This window comes from Syngnathoides biaculeatus, chromosome 3 (assembly GCF_019802595.1).
Source record: "Syngnathoides biaculeatus isolate LvHL_M chromosome 3, ASM1980259v1, whole genome shotgun sequence".
NCBI classification, from domain to species: domain Eukaryota; kingdom Metazoa; phylum Chordata; class Actinopteri; order Syngnathiformes; family Syngnathidae; genus Syngnathoides; species Syngnathoides biaculeatus.
This window is the reverse complement of record NC_084642.1, coordinates 11,587,924-11,610,346: the sequence shown is the minus strand read 5'-3', so window position 1 is coordinate 11,610,346 and position 22,423 is coordinate 11,587,924. Positions and strand designations below refer to the sequence as shown.

Genomic DNA, 22,423 nt, shown 5'->3' with positions numbered 1-22,423 from the left:
TACAGTATGCTTAATTTGCGTAAAGGGTAATGAGGCGTCCTTGGAAAAATATCCCCCTTGTTGACAAAAAAAAAACACTTAACAATCCTAGTTTAGGGAAGCCCTTTCAGACTGGCTACTTTTGCTCCCTGATAATGAAATAAAGTGTTTATTATTATTATTATTATTATTATTATTATTATTATTATTATTATTATAGGAGGCCGTGGACACCCTGAACTGGTTGCCAACCAACCACAGGGCACATAGAAACAAATGACTATTTGCACACACTATTGCATTTAAAAACAATTTAGTCTTCAATTAATGGATGTTTTGGCCCTCAGAACCGTGAGGCAGACCCTCTAGAAAGAAAAGAAAAGATGTATTTATTTTTATTCGTACAGCATAAAAATTTGAAGTGCATTTTAAAAAATAAAGCACTAAAGAAACAAACCATTGTAATACAACTATGATCTATATGTAGACCTTGATATTTTGCATTTGCTTTTGAACTTTCAGGAATTTGATTTTGCTAAAACAAAAAAAAAACAAAACGAAAAAAAAGGCTTCATATGATTTCAAGTGGTGATTTTTACTTTTGATTTTTTTAAACTTTTAACACCTACCGCAACAAAGCTCTCGACAATGAACTGTTGGACTGAGTCAGCATTTGTGAATATAAGTCGAATGCACCGCTGTGTTTGTTGAGGACACCGGGGAATCACGGGCTTCTCAACCACTTTTTAGAAACGTCAAGTGTGTAGTGTGCCACTTAACTCCTAAACCTTGAAGCAAAGCCTCCACGCTGATCTGTGATCTTCTGTACTTTTCCCATTCTCTAGGTATCTCAGTGGGTCACACAGACTAGACTTGATACAGCCTCTAGAATTTTTTTCCCTTGGAATAACCACTGTACTTACATGAACTATTTTAGACACCGTTGTTGTAAAATTTAATTAGCCTATGTCTAATGTGGCCGACATTTGATCGTGTTACAGTAAACAATCGAAAATAAAAAAGCAAGAAGTCTTTCAAAGTGGTACAATATGCAAAACTGAATATTCTTATCTTTGAAGCTGTGACAGCATGCTTCTCATGTCATGGTGTCACATTTTGACTTAATTCTCCTAAATGACTTGATAATATGTAAAATCACTTAAAATTGATGTCCATCCATCCATTTTCTTTGCTGCCAATATGTAAAATCAATTAAAATTGATGTCCATCCATCAATTTTCTTTGCCACTTATCCTCACGAGGGTCGCGGGGAGTGCTGGAGCCTATCCCAGCTGTCAACGGGCAGGATGCGGGGTACACCCTGAACTGTTTGCCAGCCAATCGCAGGGCACATAGAGACAAAAGCAAGAGTCACACTCACAATCACACCTAGGGGCAATTTAGAGTGTCCAATTAACGACTATGGAGTTTGCATGTTCTCCCCGTGCCTACACGTGAGGCCAACGCTTTTCCAGCTGATCCACTGTGCCGTGCTCAATTAATCAATAAATTATCTCTTAAAGCACCAGAAAATTGCGAACTTCTGAAATTTCATTTTAGCGGTCTGTGTGTGAATGAAGCTCAGTTCCCCGCCCCCCCCTAGCCCCAGTGTTCTTCCTGTTTTAGACTAGCGCCTCTGCTGGTTGCAAACATGTAGCACACTTCATTTTACACGCACGACCAATAACACAGTAAATCCGCTCCTAATATTCAATTGATTATTTTCCCCATCCCTCGTCCCGGTCACAAACGTTCTGTGTTAGCAATCAAAAATGTAAAAGTGGAGAAACATTTATTCAGTACCTCCGACTCCCTTTCTTGCGTGTCTTGCCCAGCTGGTCTTAAAATATCCCATAATGAGCAGTAGCTTTGCCAAGGATTTATAATGCTCTGTATACAGATTACAAGTTTGTACATGAATCCCCGCCAGTTGAACTTCTTCATCTACAATTTAATCTAGTTCACTGCTTAATTAGGTTAGATTTTTTTAAAGGTTTCAGTACGTTCAATGTGGATTTTTTTTATTATCTGCTGACTCTCTTTCAATATTTTTTCATTGTGTGTATACGAGTCAGTTGTTGTCCAACAAGCGCATCCGTCCATTCGCTGTGTCTCGTGTCACTGATAAACTACAAGTTCCCCTAGATAGACCATAAAAGATGGACCACATTTTCAGAATGACACGCTAAAACAAACACTTTGACCCTCGGGACATATATCTACTCTGCAAGCGTTCTTGGCAAGAAAGCACCGATTGCTTTGGAAGACTTGAAGCAGAGAGAGGTTATATTTGCTCAGTGCAGTTTGTGACGGACTCAAATTTATTGTCTGGTATTAGGAAGTGTCATTGCGGTGTCATTGAAAACAAAAACTGATTCATTGGCTCCATTTGTCATGAAATTTTGTATAGGAACTCGGAATTAAGGTGGAACGTTTAAACCGCAGTTTCCTCGTGGCACGTTCCTGTGTAAAATGATTACACTTGTAAGAGGATCACTTTAGCCTGCGAAAGCTTTTTTGCTGCTTTTCATGGTTGATATCAGTCACTGAGTTGCAATACAGTACTGTATTTTACTATCTGCTGCAATTCCTGAAAGTTACGAAGAATTCACATGAAGAATTGTCCGGCCCTGGAGTGCAAACCCTCAGAGCAAATGTAAAAATCGTTGCAAGTTTTATGTCTTATTGTTCCGCTGCAATCTTTAAAGGCAAGTTTTGAAATAACATTGGTTGCTAGATTACTCTAATCCCATTTGCGTGTGTGCGTGTCCGTTTTGCGCCTCCTCCTCTCGCTATTCCTCTTTGTTTAACCACAAAACACTGTAAATATGACTAAAATGCGGTAATGCAGAATGATGAGGTGCTGTGCCGTGCTGTGACATCACAAACGTGTGATGTGCGGTTGCTTAGAGGAGCCAAATCACGGCCAGTGTTACCATATTTCATAGTTTACCTGGTTTTGCATAACTTCAATACGTATTCACTGTGATGGCGAGGAGCAATGAGGAAGAGGAGGAGTTCCACACACGTCCAGCGGATCGCCAATGCATAACTGATTTCCATAACATGTCTCAATAATGTCAGTCAGTTTTTTATCAGGCCAAACTTACCATTATTTCTGCCCTATAAGCTGCGACTTTTTTCACACACTTACAACCCTGCGGTTTATGCGGTGATGCGGCTAATTTGTGCATTTTTTTCTAACGGCCGCAAGGGGCACTCGAGCTGAAAAGGTAAGCGTGAGACCGGTGGAATATATGTGCTGAGGAAGTGAGTTTTACCGGTCCAGCCCTGTTAGCAATGCACTAGCATATTACTGCCTTGTCTCAGTGATTTTTACCGGTATGTTTTTTTTTACCGGCCCTGGTAGCGCGGCGCTAGCGTTAGCCTTAAACTCTCTGTGTACAGTCTTTCTTTGTTTCAATGTAGGTTTCAATGTGCGCACTTGCAGCTTTTACACAGCTGCGAAGTATGTATGTACCAAATGGTGTTTCCTTTACAAATGTACAGGATGAGGCTTATAACCAGGTGCGTTCTGTAGGCCGGGAGCTATGGTACTAAATTCTAATTATAAAGTGATTAGTAAAAAAAATTGTTTTTTTTCCATTTAGCCAGCATCAAGCTTCTGAAAAATCTATTGTTGAAATTTGATTAACCAATTGAGAATTTTGAATTTCTGCCTTTGTCAGCCGGTGCCAAACATTTTCTTGTCTTCAGTGCTGTTACATGAATTTGTTAACTAAAGAGAATACAATATTAGCATAATTCTGATATATTCTCAATCTGGTGTTAAATGTTGCACGTTTTTGGCCGTTCTACGAGAGGATTTGTGACACACAATTTTGTTCCGGCTGAATTTATGAATATACTTTGAATCAATGATCGTGTGGAAAGGTGAAGGCTCGCCAGTGGCCATGTTCGTGCGTTAGTCACGTCTTTTTCAACTCCGCGACTCACTTATTCTCCCTCACCTGTTAAAGCACCATTGACTTCAAAATGTGAATCCTGCATCCTGCTTAAACAAGATTTGCAACATCGTTCTTTTATATATATATATATATATATAAGAAACATTGAGCTTCTGAAAATCTGGGAGTTGAATTTTGATGAACACTTTTTGTATACATAAACTCTTTTTTTTTCTGAGAATATTCTTTGGAACAAAATATTGGCATGTTTTTATGAGGTCAGAGGTCACTCCGAACCGAAACAGGGCTTTCCCGACCCGTGGCGAGGATGTTTGTGAATTTGGAAGAATGGAATTGTCTAAAAAGTCCTGGTAAGATATGTCATGTTATTCCTGTTAAAATCCCTTGATACTGAAAATAGATGTCTTCTAAATTTGATACAACCACAGAGAAGTGTTAGTCCTGCCAAATTTTGAACAACCATGCCAGCACAAAGTCTCCGTCTCATGCTAGTTGGCAGGTCAGATGCCCCCCCCCCCCCTCCCACATCTCTTCCACCTTCTCTCTGTGATGTGCGCACACTCATGGGCAACAATGAGGTACTCTAAAGCGGCATCGCCAGCGGACAATTGGAAGAGGAGATGCATTTTCAAGGTTTCGGTATTGTTAGCGGGCTAACCACACTTAGCAATTGTGTCAAATAACCACTGATGCAAAAGAAGATGCTCAGAGCTGGAGGTGTACCAGAAGATGCAGTTGGGCAGTCAAGACAGATGGATGCAGCTACAAAAAGCACACAGGCACGCTACAGATAACTCTCACGGAGCGGCTGTCTCATCGCATGAGCTGGATGACTGACTGGACAGCTGACCGACGGTTTCATCCGTCCCATATTTTAAAGCAAGCTTTTCAATGGATGTCAACTAGCTTCAGGATCAATGCGTAGTCCCGATTACAAGGCAGTGTGCAGTCCAGCAAACTTGGAAGGTGAGACAAAGAGAAATGACACAGCGCGAGATGGCCCATCTGTACGGCTGACAATTGTGTGCGTGTGTCATGGCCAATATTTAAGACACATTTCATTGCTCTGCATTGAATGTAGTCACCGATGGTGTAATGGTACATTTGCTTGACTTGCATCCAGGCAGCATGGCTTCACTTCCCACTCAGTGAGGGTGTGAATATGAAAGTGAATGGTTATCTGTTTCTGTATGTGCCCTGCAACCGACTGGCAACAGGTTCAGGGTGTCATCTGGCTTTTCGCCTGAAGTCAGCTGGGATAGACTCCAGCACCCCGCAACTCTGAGCAGGATAAGAGTTGAATGGATTGAATGTATGGATTGTGCATAAATTATATTGGTAAAAAGTATTCTCTCTCCTGGCTTGACTCTTAGTCCCTAGGGTCTGACATCAGTCGGAGTGAGTGGGTTGTCCATAGACCTAAGTATAGCTGGTTCAAATCCCGGATCTAATGTCAGAATGTTTTGAGCAAGACACTAAATCCGAAGGCAGCACTCAGCTGGAAAACGTTGGCCCACAGTTCTGAGGTCCCGGGTGCAATCCTGGACCAGCCTGCGTGGGTTTTCTCCTGGCACTCCGGTTTCCTCCCACATCCCAAAAACATGCAACATTAATTGGACTCTCTAAATTGCCCCGAGGTGTGATTGTGAGTGTGGCTGTTTGTCTCGAAGTGCCCTGCGATTGGCTGGCAACCAGTTCAGGGTGTACCCTGCCTCCTGCCCATTGACAGCTGGGATAGGCTCCAGCACTCCAGTGACCCTCATGAGGATAAGCATCTAAGAAAATGGATGGATGGACTAAATCCTCCCAGAGGGCTTGGCATCGCCTTGCATGGCAGCGCCCGTCCATCGGTTTCTGAATGTGAGGTTTAACGGGTGAAAGTCAAAAGTGCTGTGGGCACTGTGATGGTGTACATAAAGTCCCATGTAGGTTCAGTGCATTTGCTATTGAAAGACCTCTAGGAAGGTTTTCCACATGGTTTACGAATTTGTTTAGAGCCTTTTTTGACTATTTTTCCAGAAGGGGATTATTGAGGTTACATGCTAATGTTGAACAAGAAGGCCTGGCTCTCAGTTTCCATTCTTCCATCTTCCAAAAGTGTTCTATAGGGTTGTAGAGGGATGTGAAGTTCATCCACATGAAACACTCTATACAACTTTAGTTGTGTATTAGTGTGGGATCTCATAAATATGATACTGGAATAAAGGGGGGGAAAAAATCACATAACCCCCCCCCCCAAAAAAAAAAAAAAACAAAAAAAAAAAAACCTCATTGAAAGATCTTCCCACAAGAGTTAAAGCTGTTGTAGCTGCACAGGGTAGACCAGCATCATAGTAAACCAGATGGATTTAGAATGGGTATCACATAAAATCATAAAAATCAAGGCAGTCAAGGTAGGTGAGCCTTGAATACTTTTGGCACTGTAGTGTATCTGGGATTAAAACCAATTTCTGCTTCTTTTTGGCTTAACGTGCAAAAAAAGCATTCCTGTCCGTAAACAACTCCTGTCCCTAGTTTCCTTTTTCATTTTGAAAAATAAAAGCTCACAGAATTTCAGCGCAGGCTCCAAAAGTATACAACATCACGCAACCAATTGAAGCAAACCCAATCCCATTTAATCCATGAAAACAACAGAAACATGGTATTACATAAATTCATGTTTGATGTTATTTTTTCTGATATTTTTTTTCCCCATTTATCCCAATGTGAAAAATAACTTGTTTAAATTGTACAGGAGCTTTCTCTTGTTCTTTAATGGAAGGAGTCCATCCATCCATTTTCTTTGCCGTTTATCCTCACAAGTTGTGAGGGGACTTACTCTTCTGCTGTAATGAATAATTAAGTGGCAATAATTTAAGAGTTAAAAATAATTCTTACAATAACTTTGGACAGGAGACAAAAAATGCCCGCTGGAATTGGACCTTGTACTAGGTTGACAACTATTTTTTGAAATTATTGTCTTAATTAGTTTAATTAAGATAAATGGAGAATCCCGCCAAGTAAACGCAAATGTAATATTACGTTATGCCATAGCATCCCCCTTTGGGTTGTATTATTGCAAGTAAAACAACTAAAAGATAAAAAAAAATGATTGGCTTTGGCTATTGCGCTTGAAAATATTGCACACTAGATTGGTATACGTTCACAATTGCTTGACATTTCACTTTATTGCTTGTTGAAGTTTGAAACTATAATGCACATGGATCCAGGAATGGTTGTATTTATTTTTAGAAACATATAGTGTAATTTATGTATTAATTAATTGGATGGCATACAAAGTACAAGTGAACAAAATGATTGAAGACATTGTGTCTGCCCAGCCTCATCACGTATGTCACTTCCCTTCGTCCTGCCCTTTGTCAGTTTTCCCCTTAGCTCTCTTTCAATTTGTCTTTTTGTTTGTTCTTTTCCATGAGCTCTTTCTTTCTCTGACCCTTTTGTCCTTGCTTTGAGGCCAAATATACCCCCCCCCACTCTTTTTCTCTATTACTTCTTGATTGATGACTTAGACTCGTCTTTGTCACCTTATGTACTTTGTTTTTTTTAGAGGTTTCCTTTGTCACCCATCAATTCATACTGTTTGATGATTTCTCTATTGTCACAGCTTTTATTATGTTAACGTTTAAATTGTATGGGTTTTTGTTAAGATTCTAATTTCCCTTTATATTTTTCATTTTTGGTCTTTTAAAAAAGTGTAAGATGAAATAATATGCATTGTTCCTTTCCTGCATTTTATTTGCCGTTGGCCCTCATTGATACAAACACACTGGAATTGGCGTAAAGTACAAATGAGTTACATGCAAATAGGTAAAGATTCACCTGTTGTTTTGGACAGGATAAAATGGGAAAGAATTTAGCAAACTCAACTCACTTTAGAACAAGCAGCAGTTGAATTTAGTTAAACGTGAAACAAAGAATTACATGTTGTGTATTCAAAAGATAACTATACAGTAACTTAGGACAATTTGCTAATTTAATGGTAACAATACCATAGACAGGGCTACCCAATAGCATCAATGTCACGGTGCTATAATCGTTTACACAATGGCTATTTGAACACAAATGGTGCCGCAACACGTCGACATATGATATGACAGCATATATACAGTACATATATTTTTATTCCTTGTGAAAAACGACTAATATTAGTAAAGCTTTCATAAGCCAGCAGCATGGGGTCAGACCCAAATGCAGGACTCCGAGGCAAGGAGATGATCTCAAGAATGGTTTTATTTCAGGAAGAGGTCTATGGAAGTAAATATGTGCCACCAGGATTTGAATTTGAAATGCCAGAGAAAACAGTATTTGAATTTGAAATGTATCGAGATCACATTTTCAATAATTGTATCGCAGTGTAACTTTTCAATGTTAACAATTCAACTGGCTACAATTCGCTGTCTGAAATTCACCGTCTGTGCCACCTGGCAGGGTTACTTTCGGTTAGAACCTAACAGCCAGCCAATCCAGTTACGCTTTCTTAGTTTGGGACGTCACTTGTGACTAGACAGCGAATTGTAGCCAGTTGAATTGTTAATATTGAAAAGTTACGCTGAAATACAACTGTTGAAAATGTGATCAGTTTACATTTCAAATTCGAATCCTGTTTTCTGTGGCATTTATAATTCAAATCCTGGTGGCACATATTTACTTCCACAGAGGTTGTACACAGCTAAGCAGTCCTAAAAGGTGGAAGCACAAAAACACGTGGCAGAAAGTCAAAATCCGATAATCCTGAAACAAGATCCGAAGTACGAGGCAAAGCTTGGAAGGCAGAGGCACAAAAATGCGAGGCGAGAGGCAAGGTCCAAAAACATGAAACGAGGTCCGATGACTATGAGGCAAACTAAAAACCATGACAAGACGTGATCAAACTAAGAGGGCACAGACTTGCTGTGACAAAGGATTGCTCTACACTAACTTACGCGCAGTACTTGAGTATCCCAGGATGCAGTGAAGCATGCGCAACGAAGTGGCAAATGCCAATGACATATTTACCACTTAAGTACTTGGTAGATCAGTGTCCCGAAATATACACAGCAAGGACAGTTGTCAGTGGTGGCACCGCCCAGTGCAGTAGCCTAGCTACGCCCCTCAAAGGAAGCGCCGCCCAGGGCAGTGGCTAGGTCATATCCCCATGACAAAATCAGCAGGAACTACATAATAATTGAATAGACTGACATTTTCCTGATTTGTTTTTCAAGATTTGAATTATTTATGTATTTATTTTGAGGGGTGGGGAGCCTGGAATGAATTTATGGTATCTCCATTCATTTCATTGTAAAAAAAAAATACATGTAATACATTTGTATCGCAGTTATAAGCGTGTTTATGAACTTAAAAATCAAGCCACGACTGTAATTGCAGTTTCAATGCGCTCCCGTCACTGTTTTACTTACTGACTGTAACAAGCACAAATCAAATCTGTTTCTTTCGACGTTTAAATGCGTTCTGAAAAGTTTATTTAGCTTACTATGTCTATTTCAGAATATTTAGTCATAATCATGCAGAGTGTATCCTTCCAATGGATGTATGATTAGCAGACTTATTCCCACCTCCTTCTAAATGGTTACACTCATGTTTTAAGCGAAACCGATTTCAATCAATTATGTTTTCATTGTCAGTCGTACAGTTTCTACTTACAAGATAGTAGCAATGATTGCAACTTACTGTCAATCAACAGAGGTCATTTAACTTCCAAATACTTGAAGTGAACTACATCTGGGCACCGTTCCTCAGATTTGCAGGTGCTTATGCGCCACCACCTTTTACCCAACAAGTTATTTCATTTAAAAGTGCAGAGCTTCTTGATAAGTACACGGTATGACTTATCAATCAAACAAATGAATATGAACCTATAAAAAGTGACCTTTTATTTGCTTTGTCATGATAGCCATTTTGTACTTATTACTTGATAATGCAAGGCAAGTGTACATAATTTATCCGGTAATTTAAGTCATGCAACCAAGGTTATTTGAAGATCCCTTCACTCCAATTTCAATGCACTTTGTACATATACATATTGCGTTATTTCCTTCTGTTATCTAACCTTGCTGCTTCCTTTGAATGCTTTCCAATGCAAAATTCCATGCATAATGGTTTGGATGCCAAGACTAAATAGTTTATATTGCACTTCATTCTTTTCAAATTGTATTTTACACCGCGATTCTGCTGTGTTGAAAATAATTTTCAACATTTCCCCCTTGTGTTTTGTAGGTTGTCGGGGTTCATGCTGCCTTCTCCTATTGTCAGCACTGGCTCTATATTGGCCTTGTGGTTTACCACCGATTTTGCCGTCAGTGCACAGGGCTTCAAAGCTGTCTACGAAGGTAAGATCATGTTTGAACTGCACGTGAGGGTGGTCAGGTTGTTCGATCACCCAGTAATTGATCCAACTGGGTTGACTTTTTTTTTTTCATCTTATTGAATACTGTACTCCATTGTCCCTTGCAAATAATACCATAAATGTTGTGGCCACAGTGGCCATAGAATTAGGTACACTTGCATGGTATACTGTGGTGCCTACAGCAGGGGTGCTCAATGCGTCGATCGCGATCAACCGAGGCAGTCGTGGTTGATTACAGGACAGGGTGCCGAAAAAAAAAAAGACGTCAGCTAATGTTCCCTCTAAACTGCACGTGTGCGCAACTGTGCACAACAAATCCAATGCAGATTGAAAGTATAACATCCAGCTGTTCAGTTTGTGGCATTTTGCAATGTGAGGGATGACTGGTTGTTACAGCCAATGGCATAATTGACATACGTACTGTAAAAAATGAAAAGAAGCCACTGGTTTCTTTTAGGCAGCACACAGAGCTTTCTCTGAGAACGACCATTGCTGCGCCACACTATGAGTTTAATTTGTTTTGTGACCATGCACATAACTCAAAACATTCACAAATGCTATTTTAACCATTCCAGCCACAATCAGAATAATTTTTTTTGAACAAATATGGTACCACACAGCAAGGGATTGTCTCTGGTATTCAGAGCCAGTCTAGTCCACCCAGCCACTGTGGTTGAAAGTCATCGCCTTTTTCTTCACTTTAGTTAATCTCCTTCACATGCTCCCTTTTCTGAAGAAAAAGTCATGGATTGAGAAGAGCTGGACCCAAGAGCAGGCAGAGGCAGATAATAATATGATAAACTGTTTATTTAAGAACGGTGAGGAAGTTGGTGTTGGATGGATTGCCAGGCCGCGGCGTGGACAGGTGGCAGGAATAATGTGGATCCAGAACATGGGGAACGGAGAGACGAGTTAACAAAATAATGAGGAATTACCGCAAGGAGAGCCTGCAATACTTTGGGAAGGATTTCTGAAAACAGACATGCTTGTATACATACACCAGTTGTGATGAGGTGGATTGGAAATAGGTGGTGGAAACAGGGGGAATGGAAGAGAGAGAGAGAGAAAGAGAGAGAGAGAGAGAGAGAGAGAGAGAGAGAGAGAGAGAGAGAGAGAGAGAGAGAGAGAGACTACGCAGAAGTGCCCTCCAGGCTTCATTAACGGAACTGCAAGGCACAACATGACAAAAATCACCTTCTTGTTATTATGGTTTATGATGATAATAATGTAGAGTTTAGCTTCCCAATGAGAGGTTTATTATTGTGGTGTTTAACTGCACCACATCATCAGATAGTTTGAGAGGTTGGTAATATTTCAATACAGTGTATATACATATATATATATATATATGTATATAATTTATTTTTACTTGTACTGTTCATCTGCCAGATCGTGCAGTATGGTAGATCTGCATGCCTTTTTATGCCAGAACGGTTTTACTGTGCTACAGGAGAGTTTAATATGCTCCCTTAGTTCTTATTTGTATTGACATGAATGTTTATTAGAAATGTGGTCAGACAGAACAAGGTGTGAGCAAAGGAGAGTAAAAACGACAGATAACAATATCACAACAGTACAAGAATAAAATGACCTAGGTTTTTTTTTAAATCGATATGTGGACTGGGAAAAGCAGTGCTACACCCTGTGAGAAAGTGACACAACAAGCAACAAAATGAGACTTGATGGGAAAGGATAATGAGCCAGGCAGTGTGCCCAGTGTATGGTGGGTGCCCCCCTCCATGCCATGCCATATGCCTAGCAGTGACTACCCACCTCGCAGCTTATTACTGTACTAGGATCACCAGGTACCCAGCTGGCAACCTTTCTACCCCCACAATATTTTGAAGTTCAACACGACTGTAAATTAGTGGACATCCTCCCGTGATTTCCTGGGGAAAAAGGACGAGAAATACAGCAGCTAAACTGCATATGGCATTAGTCTCAGTCTTCAGAACAGACAAATCAGAGGGCAGCGTCTTGTGTGTTGAATAGGCGATATTTTTCCCAGGTGGAGATGCAAGTGAGCCCGGGCTCTGTTGGTGATTTATGAGAAAAGCCGCCCTTGTTAATGGTTTCTGTGTGGGCGACTCACAGCTCGCTGCTGATGTCTTGGTCCTCCCCAGCATCAGTTGGAGCTTGGATGAGTGTTTACACAGTGTAAATGCAAGGCTATCTTTTAATGTACTCATGTGTACTCCTCATTTCTGCACTGAGGTATATACATCAGCTACTGCGAGTGCTTGTTCTGTGTTGACCTCTTTCTCTATGCAAGCAGCAACACTGTTAGATGTTGGTGTGCCTATTGGCACTCAAAGGCTGGGTCTGACCTTTAGGAGACATACAAACGCAAAGTCTCTCTCTCACACACATACACACATTCATCAGTGAACCATGAGATCCAAAGATCAAGGACAAAATAAAATGACCATATAGGCATACTTACTCAGTGTGAATGTCCGTGTATCTAGTTAGTCAGTGTAGTTGGTCAATCCAAACTCAGCCTAGATTTCTTGTACAGGACGTGTTCCCTGGAACCAGTCTTGGTCGTTAGTACGGTGCAATTAAACAGGTACATCTACTCAAAAAGAAGGTGAGATGAGGGAAGCTAAACTGTTAAATACATATCGTAATTTCCGACCTACAAGCCGCTACTTTTTTCACACGCTTTCGACCCTGCGGTTTATCCGGTGATGCGGCGCTAGCGTTAGCGTTAAACTCTTTCTGTGCACGGAGTCTTATAACTAGGTGCGCTCTGTAGGCTGGTAATTCAAGACTACCACCACCTTTACAATTGAAATACTGTCATTCACACGACTGAAATGGTCTCGTACATGATACAGTGGTCCTAATCTTACTATTCTTCAATAAACAGGGATAGGAGAACAGAAATAATTTTCAGGGTTTGTTCCCCCATGAAAAAAAATGGAAAAGAATGGCAGAAAAGGGAAGAAATTTGAAAGAAAATCCCTGCGATTGGCTGGTAACCAGTTCAGGGTGTACCCTGCGTCCTGCCCGTTGACAGCTCAGATAGGCTCCAGCACTCCCCGCGCCCATGGTGAGGTTAAGCGGCAAAGAAAATGGATGGAGGAAAGAAAATCTATGGATAGGTCCATCCGAGTGTGTGGGGGTCCACTCTTCAGATCACTCATTACACACTTGTGAAAGACTCCCATAAATAATACTAAAACACTGTCATATAAATGACTGAATTGCTTTTGTCATCCGCATTACTCAAATGCTCATAAGGAACACGATTGAAAATGGTTTTGTTGATATACTTTATACACACTACTGAACGACCTATATTTCCATTTATATGTGCATAGTATGTCTTTGCACACATACTAAGAATATATTTAGTGCACATGCTCTCGTTACGAAAGCCGGGTCACAATGTGCTCCGTAATGTGTCCGGAGGGAAATGGTGGAGTGATGTAAATTATGTAGCCTGCATGTCCTCACCAGTGTGTGTGTCAGATTTTGCGTATGAGGGCATTTCAATAGTCTCCCTGAGAGGGTCTCTGTAGTGTTGAAGAGCATTTCAGTAGTATGCAAAGGAAATTCACTTGTATGAGTTTTTAAGTATTGTGTATCAAAGCGTTTAACAAGTATTTATAGGAGGAAAAAAAAAAAACTGTACTGGGCGTGAGACTGTTTCAATGGGTTGTTTTCACGTGACGTCACCCGTTGTGCTGCCTCGAATGGCGGCCATTTTCGATCCCTGAGCTCCGATACTCATACATAGGCAAGGTGGACGAGATTATCTTTCTAACTGCATGTATTGAAGACGTGACCGACAGCACATCAAGCCCATACTGACTATTAGGCTACCTGGCATACACACATCATAGGACTCAGGACTGGGTAACAAAGGCGCAGTATTGATCATTTACTCTATGTGACCGAAATCACGAAGGAGGAGCACATATCTGTATACTAACACGGAAAATGAAAGGCAGTGGAATATAATTTTTTTAATATCGAGGCAAACTCCATTTATTCCATTTTTTTTTCCAAAAAGTAAAACCTGTATATATTCATTCACCACAATCAAAGCGAAATGTTTATAATTTGTTTAAAATTTGATGACAAAGGCAGAAAGACAAAAGAATAAATCAAGTATTTCACAAAATTTTTGAATCTTTCAAGTGACGAACAAAAAAGGATGTTAACTGTAATGTTGGCCTTCTAAAATGAGTATCGATTAAGCTTGTTAGCTTAGCTCAGCGACACATCAGCACGATGGAGGTTGAGACCGGGCAGCGGGATAGGAGCGTTGGGCGATCGTCCACAAAGCCAAGCGAATTGGCGAGAGTTGTCGAAAAAAAGTCAGAAGAAAAGTCAGTAGAAGGCTCTCTGATGCTTAGCAAGTCATCTCTTGTGTTCTTGAGTCCCGAAAGGCCCGTGAAACACAAAAACACAAACAGTAACCGAGAGCATTCCAGAGACTTCCACACTTGTACGCGTTAGGTAGCGAGGTTAAATGGCGGCGTGCAGTGGTGTGTGGGTAATTCAGCAAAAAATGTGACATGAGTGAAAACAACTCATAGAGGTAATCCTAAATGATGTCTCTAGCGGCCACTCATAGAAAACAAACACACAGTAGACATGCAGCTGGCTGACACACATGGGCAGGATCACCATCAATTAAAATGAAAAAATTGCTACTACTTTAAATTTTTCAATATGGCTGCAAAGATGTGTGTGGATGGGTGTGTCTGTGTGAGAGAAAGATTGAAGTCTAACAGTGACCATAAAATAAGGCTAAAGATTCCATATGCACTTCCAAGACAACAATAGAAACACCTGCAACTAACTACAAGGTGTTTTCCCAAACTACGGCTTCTTTATACTTGCACGTGCAGTGACCCCGCTGACATCCCTGCGTCTCTCCTGCCTGTAGTTTGCCTTTTTACTCGAGCGCAATCCATGCGCTCAGTTTTGAAAATGTACTGCAGTTCTTCTCCAAGTCAGAGGTGTCTCTACGGCTGCTATTGGCTCTGACGCCACAGGGTGGGGTTTCCTCGGACCATTATGGTCATTTCTTGTAGATGTTTTTATTTTACTTTCCGTAGGAAAGAAGGAAGCAACAACAATGACTGACTGTGGAAGTGTGTCTACTTGAATAAATGAACCTAAATGACCAGATATGCAGCAAAATCAATCAACAAGGCGGCGACGTGGGAGGTGTGTGGAGCCCGGATGCGTACGTCATCACACCATCTGAATAAATCGGGCCAATCACGAGAGATGACCTTGGCTTTCCCTGCACAACAACTTTTTTTGGACGTATACGCGGGCCGCTACGCACAAGCTAAGCAGAGGTACCGCGCGGGGCAATTCGTAGGTCACGGGATGCACCGGGGCCGTGGGAGTATAAAGTGGCTTTTAGAAATATGCTGAAATAGCCACGTTTGGGCAGAAGCAAGACTCCGTCATCATAATCACCATCTGCATCATAAAGCTGTTGTTATTCAAAGTCTGAAGTAAACAATTGCACGGCTGTTTTTTCATTTTCCCAAAAGAGTTATCTTGCGAAGGTTTTGTGTGCTGTCAGATTGGTGGATTGGAGTTAAATAACACTTGTGATCAAGTTGGATTGGGCCAATGACACCCAATGCGGAAGTCGAAGATGAATGTCTAAAAATAGACGTGCACGCAATAATGGATAAATAAAAGTAGCAGGCGGCATGTGGCATTTTTTACATAATTTTGTCTTTTTGCTCATAAAACCCACAAAATCAGGAATAAAAAATGAGAATACTGTGAAGAAATCACCATTTAATCCTCTTTTTTTAAGAGAGAAAAGGAATAAATTAAGGTCGCAGTGAATTATTGAAAAAAATTGTACTTTCTAAACGATATGTTAATAGTCAATACTTGGTTGGCAATCACTTTGGAAATCGCTGCCTGGATGTGGCTCTGTGATTGGCTGGCAACCAGTTGAGGGTGTACCCTGCACCCTGCCCGATGACGGCTGAGATAGGCTCCAGCACTCCCGCAACCCTCGTGAGGATTTGTGGCTCAGAAAATGGATTGATGGATGGATGGATGGATGGATGGATGGATGGATGGATGGATGGATGGATGGATGGATGGATGGATGGATGGATGGATGATGGATGGATGGATGGATGCTCAGTGGGATTGATGCAATCAATCTGTGACATTGTGTGGGAGTTATGGGAGCCTAGATTTCCTTGATGCTTGCCTTCAGTTTTTTGTTTGTTTGTTTTTTGGGTCTTGTGACCCTCATTTTCTTCTTGAAAATACTCCATAGATTCTTGATGGGGTTTAGATCCAGGGAGTTAGCTGGTTCAGTCAAGCACTGTGATGGCCTGGACATTCAACCCGGTTTTGGTGCATCTGGTTGTTAGGGCAGGGGCCAGGTCTTGCTGGAAGATGAAATTTGCATCTGGATACAGACCCTCAGCAAAAGGATTCACGAAGTCCTGTAAAAAATTCTGACTGGTGGTGATTTTGGATTTAAGAAAACAGAATTTAGCAACATCTGCAATGGACATTGCACTCCAAAGCCTGACTGACTGGATATTTCACACTGGACTTCAAGCAGATTGGGTCCTGTTTTTCACCTATCTCTCTCCAAACCCTTAGACATTGATTCCCAAATGAATGGCACACTTTACTTTCATCGGAAAAGAGGATAATTGACCACTGGCTAACAGTCCAGTCATTCTTCTCCTTGGCCCAGTTAAGATGTAGGCTCAGACTTTGGCTCATGCTCAGAAGTAGCTTGAACGCAGGAACCCAACAGTTGTAGCCCATGCGCTGGAATGTGGTGGTTTTTAAAGCTGTGATTCCCGCCTCATTCCATTCTGATAATCCGCTGAAGCCCACACTTGCCTCTTTTGCTGCCTTATTTTGTCTTCCGCTAGACTTTCCATTGAAATGAACGGACACAGCAATCTGTGAACCCCCAGCCTCCTTCACTATGAACTCTTGTGGCTTACCTATTCTACGGTGACGGTCTTCTGACCTGTTGTCATATTTTCAGTCTTCCCCATATTGAACCCAACTGAGAAGACTGATGTAATTTTATGAAACCTGGGGGAACCTGTGCAGGTACTTTTTTAATAGATGGGTAGTGTGTGACATTCCGTTTAAAACATTTATGGGCAGCAACATTTGGGCTGATTTCTCAACAATATTATCATTTTTTGAATTCTTGATTTTGTAGGTTTTAGGAGCTGGAGACCCAACTATATAATAGTAAATGAATAAATCCTTGAAATGTAAATGCCAATGTTGCAGTGATCAGAATAATGCTTTCAACGGGGGTCTGAATAAATGTAGCGCTAACCTCTAATGTTGGTGTCATGTTGGTCTACTTTTGAAACACACTACAGTTAAGAAGATAGGAAGATGAAAATTAAAATCTCGTGGTGCATCACTGCATGCTACAGGTGTCTTCCTAATGTCAGTACAAATATTTCTTGAAATTTTTTTGACAGTAATTTTTCGCATCGCTATTCCAGTCCCAATTTTTTTTCAACTCAACTGAGTGCCTTTCTTGTTTAACATTTCTGCTCTAGGTCAACAAGGCCACAATTTTATGAAAGGAGACCAAACTGAATTAGGAGTGTGCCCACACACTGCTAATTCATGAAGCCTAAAAGAGGTACATAGTCTGGGAAAAAAAGGGGTACAGAGCAAGGATGAGTGCTTTAAATGAAGCCGTCCTGTAAGTAATGGAAAGCAATCCCCTCGCTGATTTAAAAAAATAAAATAAAAAAAAAAAACCCCAGTTTCCAAAGCAAGCCCTGCAAAGACAAGATAATCATCAATTAATTTGGCCCCAAAGCCAGAAGAGAGCAGCGGGAGAAAAGGTGTGAATGGAGACATTTAAAATTCAAAGGGAGATGACTGGGAACACGAGGGAAGCACGGAGACGCAAAGAGGCGCCTCACTGTGTTTGTCTGTAATCAGACATCCGGGATCAAACTCAATATTAACAGATCTGAAGGGGGAAATGCTATGAACATCACCGTCATTATTAACGCCAAAACTTAAAAGTAACAGCAATTTTGTATCCTGATGTAATCGATACAAAAGTTCCAAAAGGGATTTGTGCCATGTGCATTCCTCCCATCTCCCTCAGCTCATCAACTCTTTCTTTTACAAAAGAAGGCTTGGAAATGAAAAAATAAATTGAAGTTAATGAGGGTCAAAGTGTATATTTGTAATATTCATACGCAGCTACATCTCAATAGTTTTGAATACGATACAAACGTCAATTTATTTCAGTACTCATACATTAAACTGCATGAATTTATTAAACACTTATAAAGATACTTTTCACAATCAGAACCTTATTTATTTCTCTGATTTTATTTTCTATCCATCCATTTTATTTTGCTGCTTGATCCTCACAAAGGTCGCGGTGAGTGCTGGAGCCTATCCCAGCTGTCAACGGGCAGGAGGTGGGGTACACTCTGAAGTGGTTGCCAGCCAATCGCAGGGCAAACAGCTACAATCACACCTAGGGGGTTAGATTTAGAGTGTCCAATTAATGTTCATTTTATTTTATTTTATTTTATTTTATTTTATTTTATTTAACTATTCGGTAAGCAGTTATAAGGACCAAGAAGGCTTTTCAGTGTTGATTCCCCCCAAAAAGAACAAAACCCCAAAAGAATTAAAAAAGAGGGGGAAAAATGAAAAGAGACAAAAATCTGAAGAAAATAGAAAGATAATTCATGATCAGAATCATTTTTATTTCCAAAGTATGTCAAAAACGGAAGGAATTTGTCTCCAGTATTTGGAGGTGCTGTGGTAAGACAACAGATTTCATGAGCAAGAATGGACCACGGCTAAGAGGGGCGCGGCCTTGCCACCGCTTTGGGCGGTCTCATCTCTGACACCTGTCAACAGTCACAGCTGTTTCGCATGGGGCACTGTGATTAGACCAAGTATTTAAGTTGGAGTTTTGTCACTGGCATTGGCCAGTTCGTTGCCCTGAGTTAGCGAGTTGCATTCAGTGACAGTAGGAATCTCCACCACTAAGAATAGTGTAGTGTTGAGCTATCCTCGTTACAGTGTTTCTGTGCCACCACAGTTTAGTCCTGTCTTAGTTTATGTTTCATAGTCATCGTCAAGTCCTAGTTCATGTTTCCCAGTTTGTCTCCTAATCATCAGACCACGCCTAACATCATGCCCACATCTCAGAGTCCTCCATTTGCGTCCAGCCCTGCATCGTTGGCTCATGACAACAGACAGCCATTTGACAGAAAATATTTTCGAGACATAAAAAAAGAGCACAGAGTCACTGAGCAATAAAAGTTTACCCGTAATTTGGCAACGGAGATATTTTTTTTACAATTGTCCAATGATGCAGTCTAACAATTTAGAGCAGTTAGAAATGACAAATAGACCAGTGACCATTGTGCAAATGGTGCAGAAACTTCAAGAAATGTAAGCAGTGTAAAGTGAGTGGTAGTGCGATAATATGGAACAGTGTCAATTGTGCAAATGGTGCAGATAACCCTCACAAGTACATGAGGGGTCAGTATTGGTCATCATCGGATGTACAAGGAAAGCAGAGTGGTCAGGCTATTACAGTGAGTGCACGAGTTGTGCACAATTGGCCCAACAGAGATGTGACATCATACAGAAGACAAAAAATAGGCAGCATGTTACATAGGAATTATAAATTAATTGTGTAAAACTGTTTTTTGCACAATGGCGGCACGGTGGAACTCAGCTGGAAAGCGTTGGCCCCACAGTCCTGAAGACCGGCCTGTGTGGAGTTTGCATGTTCTCCCCGTGCCTGCGTGGGTTTCCTCCGGGCACTCCGATTTCCTCCCACATCCCCAAAACATGCAACATTAATTGGACACTCTAAATTGCCCCAAGGTGTGATTGTGAGGGCGACTATATGGCTCCATGTGCCCTGCGATTGGCTGGCAACCAGTTGAGAGTGTACCCCGCCCCATGCCCGTTGACAGCTGGGATAGCCTCCAGCACTCCCTGCGACCCTTGTGAGGATAAGCTAAGAAAATGCATAGATGTTCTTTGCACACCTGCAGTAGAAGGTGTTTGTATTCCTGGGTGGGGAAATTCCTTTGTATGACCCTAACCCTAAGTTCTAATGATCAAATTAGTCATAAAATGTGTATTAAAAATAAATCATAAAAGATTTCACTCTGACTGTGTGTAGTGTGTGTTTAATGAGTTTGACTTTTTTTAAGTGATTTACTGTACCCAACTAAATCAAACTTTTGACACTGTTCTAATTTAATGAGATGTAACCATATCTCGCCTCATGTGTCTCTCCACTATTTTTCAAGTTCAGGCTGAAAGCTTAAATGCCTGTTTTGCCCCCACATTGCCAAATGCTAAAACGTATAAATATTCATACTTTCAGTAAAAAGATTGGTTCTCTTCAAAAATGAGTTTCAAATTGTCGCTTAGCAACAAGGACCAGTGCCAGGACTTCCCCTGAGCATTTCTTAAGTGCCGCTCCGTAGAAGTGCAACAGCAGTGCCAGGACTGTCCCGCACTGAAGAGATATTGTGGAACTTGCAACATTTTTTGTGCTGCTGGTCATTTCAGAGCTGTTTTCACACAGGACGGATCTCTGCAGATTCCTAAATGGACCAGAATAGTTTTATATAGGTCACAACTTATCACCCCCGTCCTCTTCTCCTCCTCTGCCATGGAGTCTGTCCCAGCTGACTTTGGGCGAGAGCCAAAGTACGACCTGGACTGGCTGCCGGTCAGTCGCGGGGCTCATACAGACAATCATTCACACCAACACCTATGGACAGTTTGTGGTCTTCTATTAACCTAAAGTATATTTTTTAAATGTGGTAGGGGGTCAAAGTAACTGGAGAGAACATAGCAACTTGACAGAGAGCCAATGTTTCAACCTGAAACCTCAGAATTGAGGCAGATGTGCTAAAAATAGGCCCAACGAACAGCATGAGGAAGAACAATTGGCAATTCCAAAATAATGACTCTTAGCATATTTAATTGCAATTCAAGAGTTAATTGTATGGGTAAATGTGTCTTAATATACATTACCGTAAAGGACATTTCATAATTCTCATTTTGCATTGAAGAAAGCTGTCTGAATTAGTCAGACTTATTAACTACAAATCATCCTTAATTTTGGAGCAGCATCTCACTGTTTTGATATCTCTCTATGTGTGTGTTTCTGTGTGTGTGGGATGCAAAAAAATTACTCCAAATACTGTCTTTTTGCCTTTTAAAGCGTTTTTTTTTTTCACCATTTCCCCTCTTCCTTCAATTTCATCTTCTGTTGAGGCCCCTCAATGGGACATGACTTGGAACCCCAATTTGTATGTATTTATTGTGTAATTCTATTTGTGACCACTTGGTGGTGGCGCTTTTGCTATTTTGTTTGACACTGTATATATTTGACCAAAAAAGAAGAACAAATACAGGAAGTAATTTAGTGTGAGTTGCTGTGTTCTGGAGTCTTTCCTCATCCTTCAAAAAACAATGGCTGTAAGTTCATTTAATGTGCATCTTTGAGAATGTTGGTTGATGGATGATAAAAAAAAAAAATAATTATCTTGAGGATTTGCTTTGTAAAATGAGCTTTTGGTTTGATGCTAGTTTTCTCCTATATGTTTGCATACTTGTTTGTATTTTCTATTCAACTTAGGTGTTTAATACCGCATGCAATATTTTTTCTTTGCAGATTAGTCATTTATTTACGATATTTCCAAAAAGGCATTAAATCCCCTGACCCTAAATGTATTATTTTTGCCCATCTACTGTACTTCCACTAAAGTACATTTACAGTGAGGCAAAATGTATTTAGTCAGCAATCAATTGTCGCTCATGGGTGAGTTATACGTCTGATGAAGATTACAAGCCTTTCTCATCTTTTCAAGTCCAAGAACCTGTACAATTGGAGGCTGCCGAAATACTTTTTGCCTCACTGTAGCTTGTTCTCTGGTGTGTAAAGTTATCTATCATACAGTTGTCAAAAATACTGTGTTGCTACAAAAGCTACAGGAAGTGAAACTAATGGGGTCCAGTCCTTGCAGCCACTGTAAAACAGCTTTCTGCTCTTCTGAAGCGACTTTCTTCAAGATTTTGGAGTGGGTTTGTGGGGCATTGGGCCAGGCGACGCACAATCTTTGTTGGAATTGATCCCAAACACGTTTGTTAAGGGGTGAGA

The 22,423-nt window shown here is 40.7% G+C and overlaps 1 protein-coding gene across 1 annotated transcript in view; it reads left to right on the top strand.

The window, feature by feature from the left end:
* LOC133497966 (CUB and sushi domain-containing protein 1-like) overlaps positions 1–22,423 on the top strand; it is a 521,981-nt gene that overhangs the window by 207,103 nt on the left and 292,455 nt on the right. Inside the window, exon 4 of the mRNA XM_061814268.1 lies at positions 10,122–10,234. Within this exon, the coding sequence (XP_061670252.1) occupies positions 10,122–10,234 (113 nt within the window). The remainder of the gene's footprint in view (positions 1–10,121; positions 10,235–22,423) is intronic.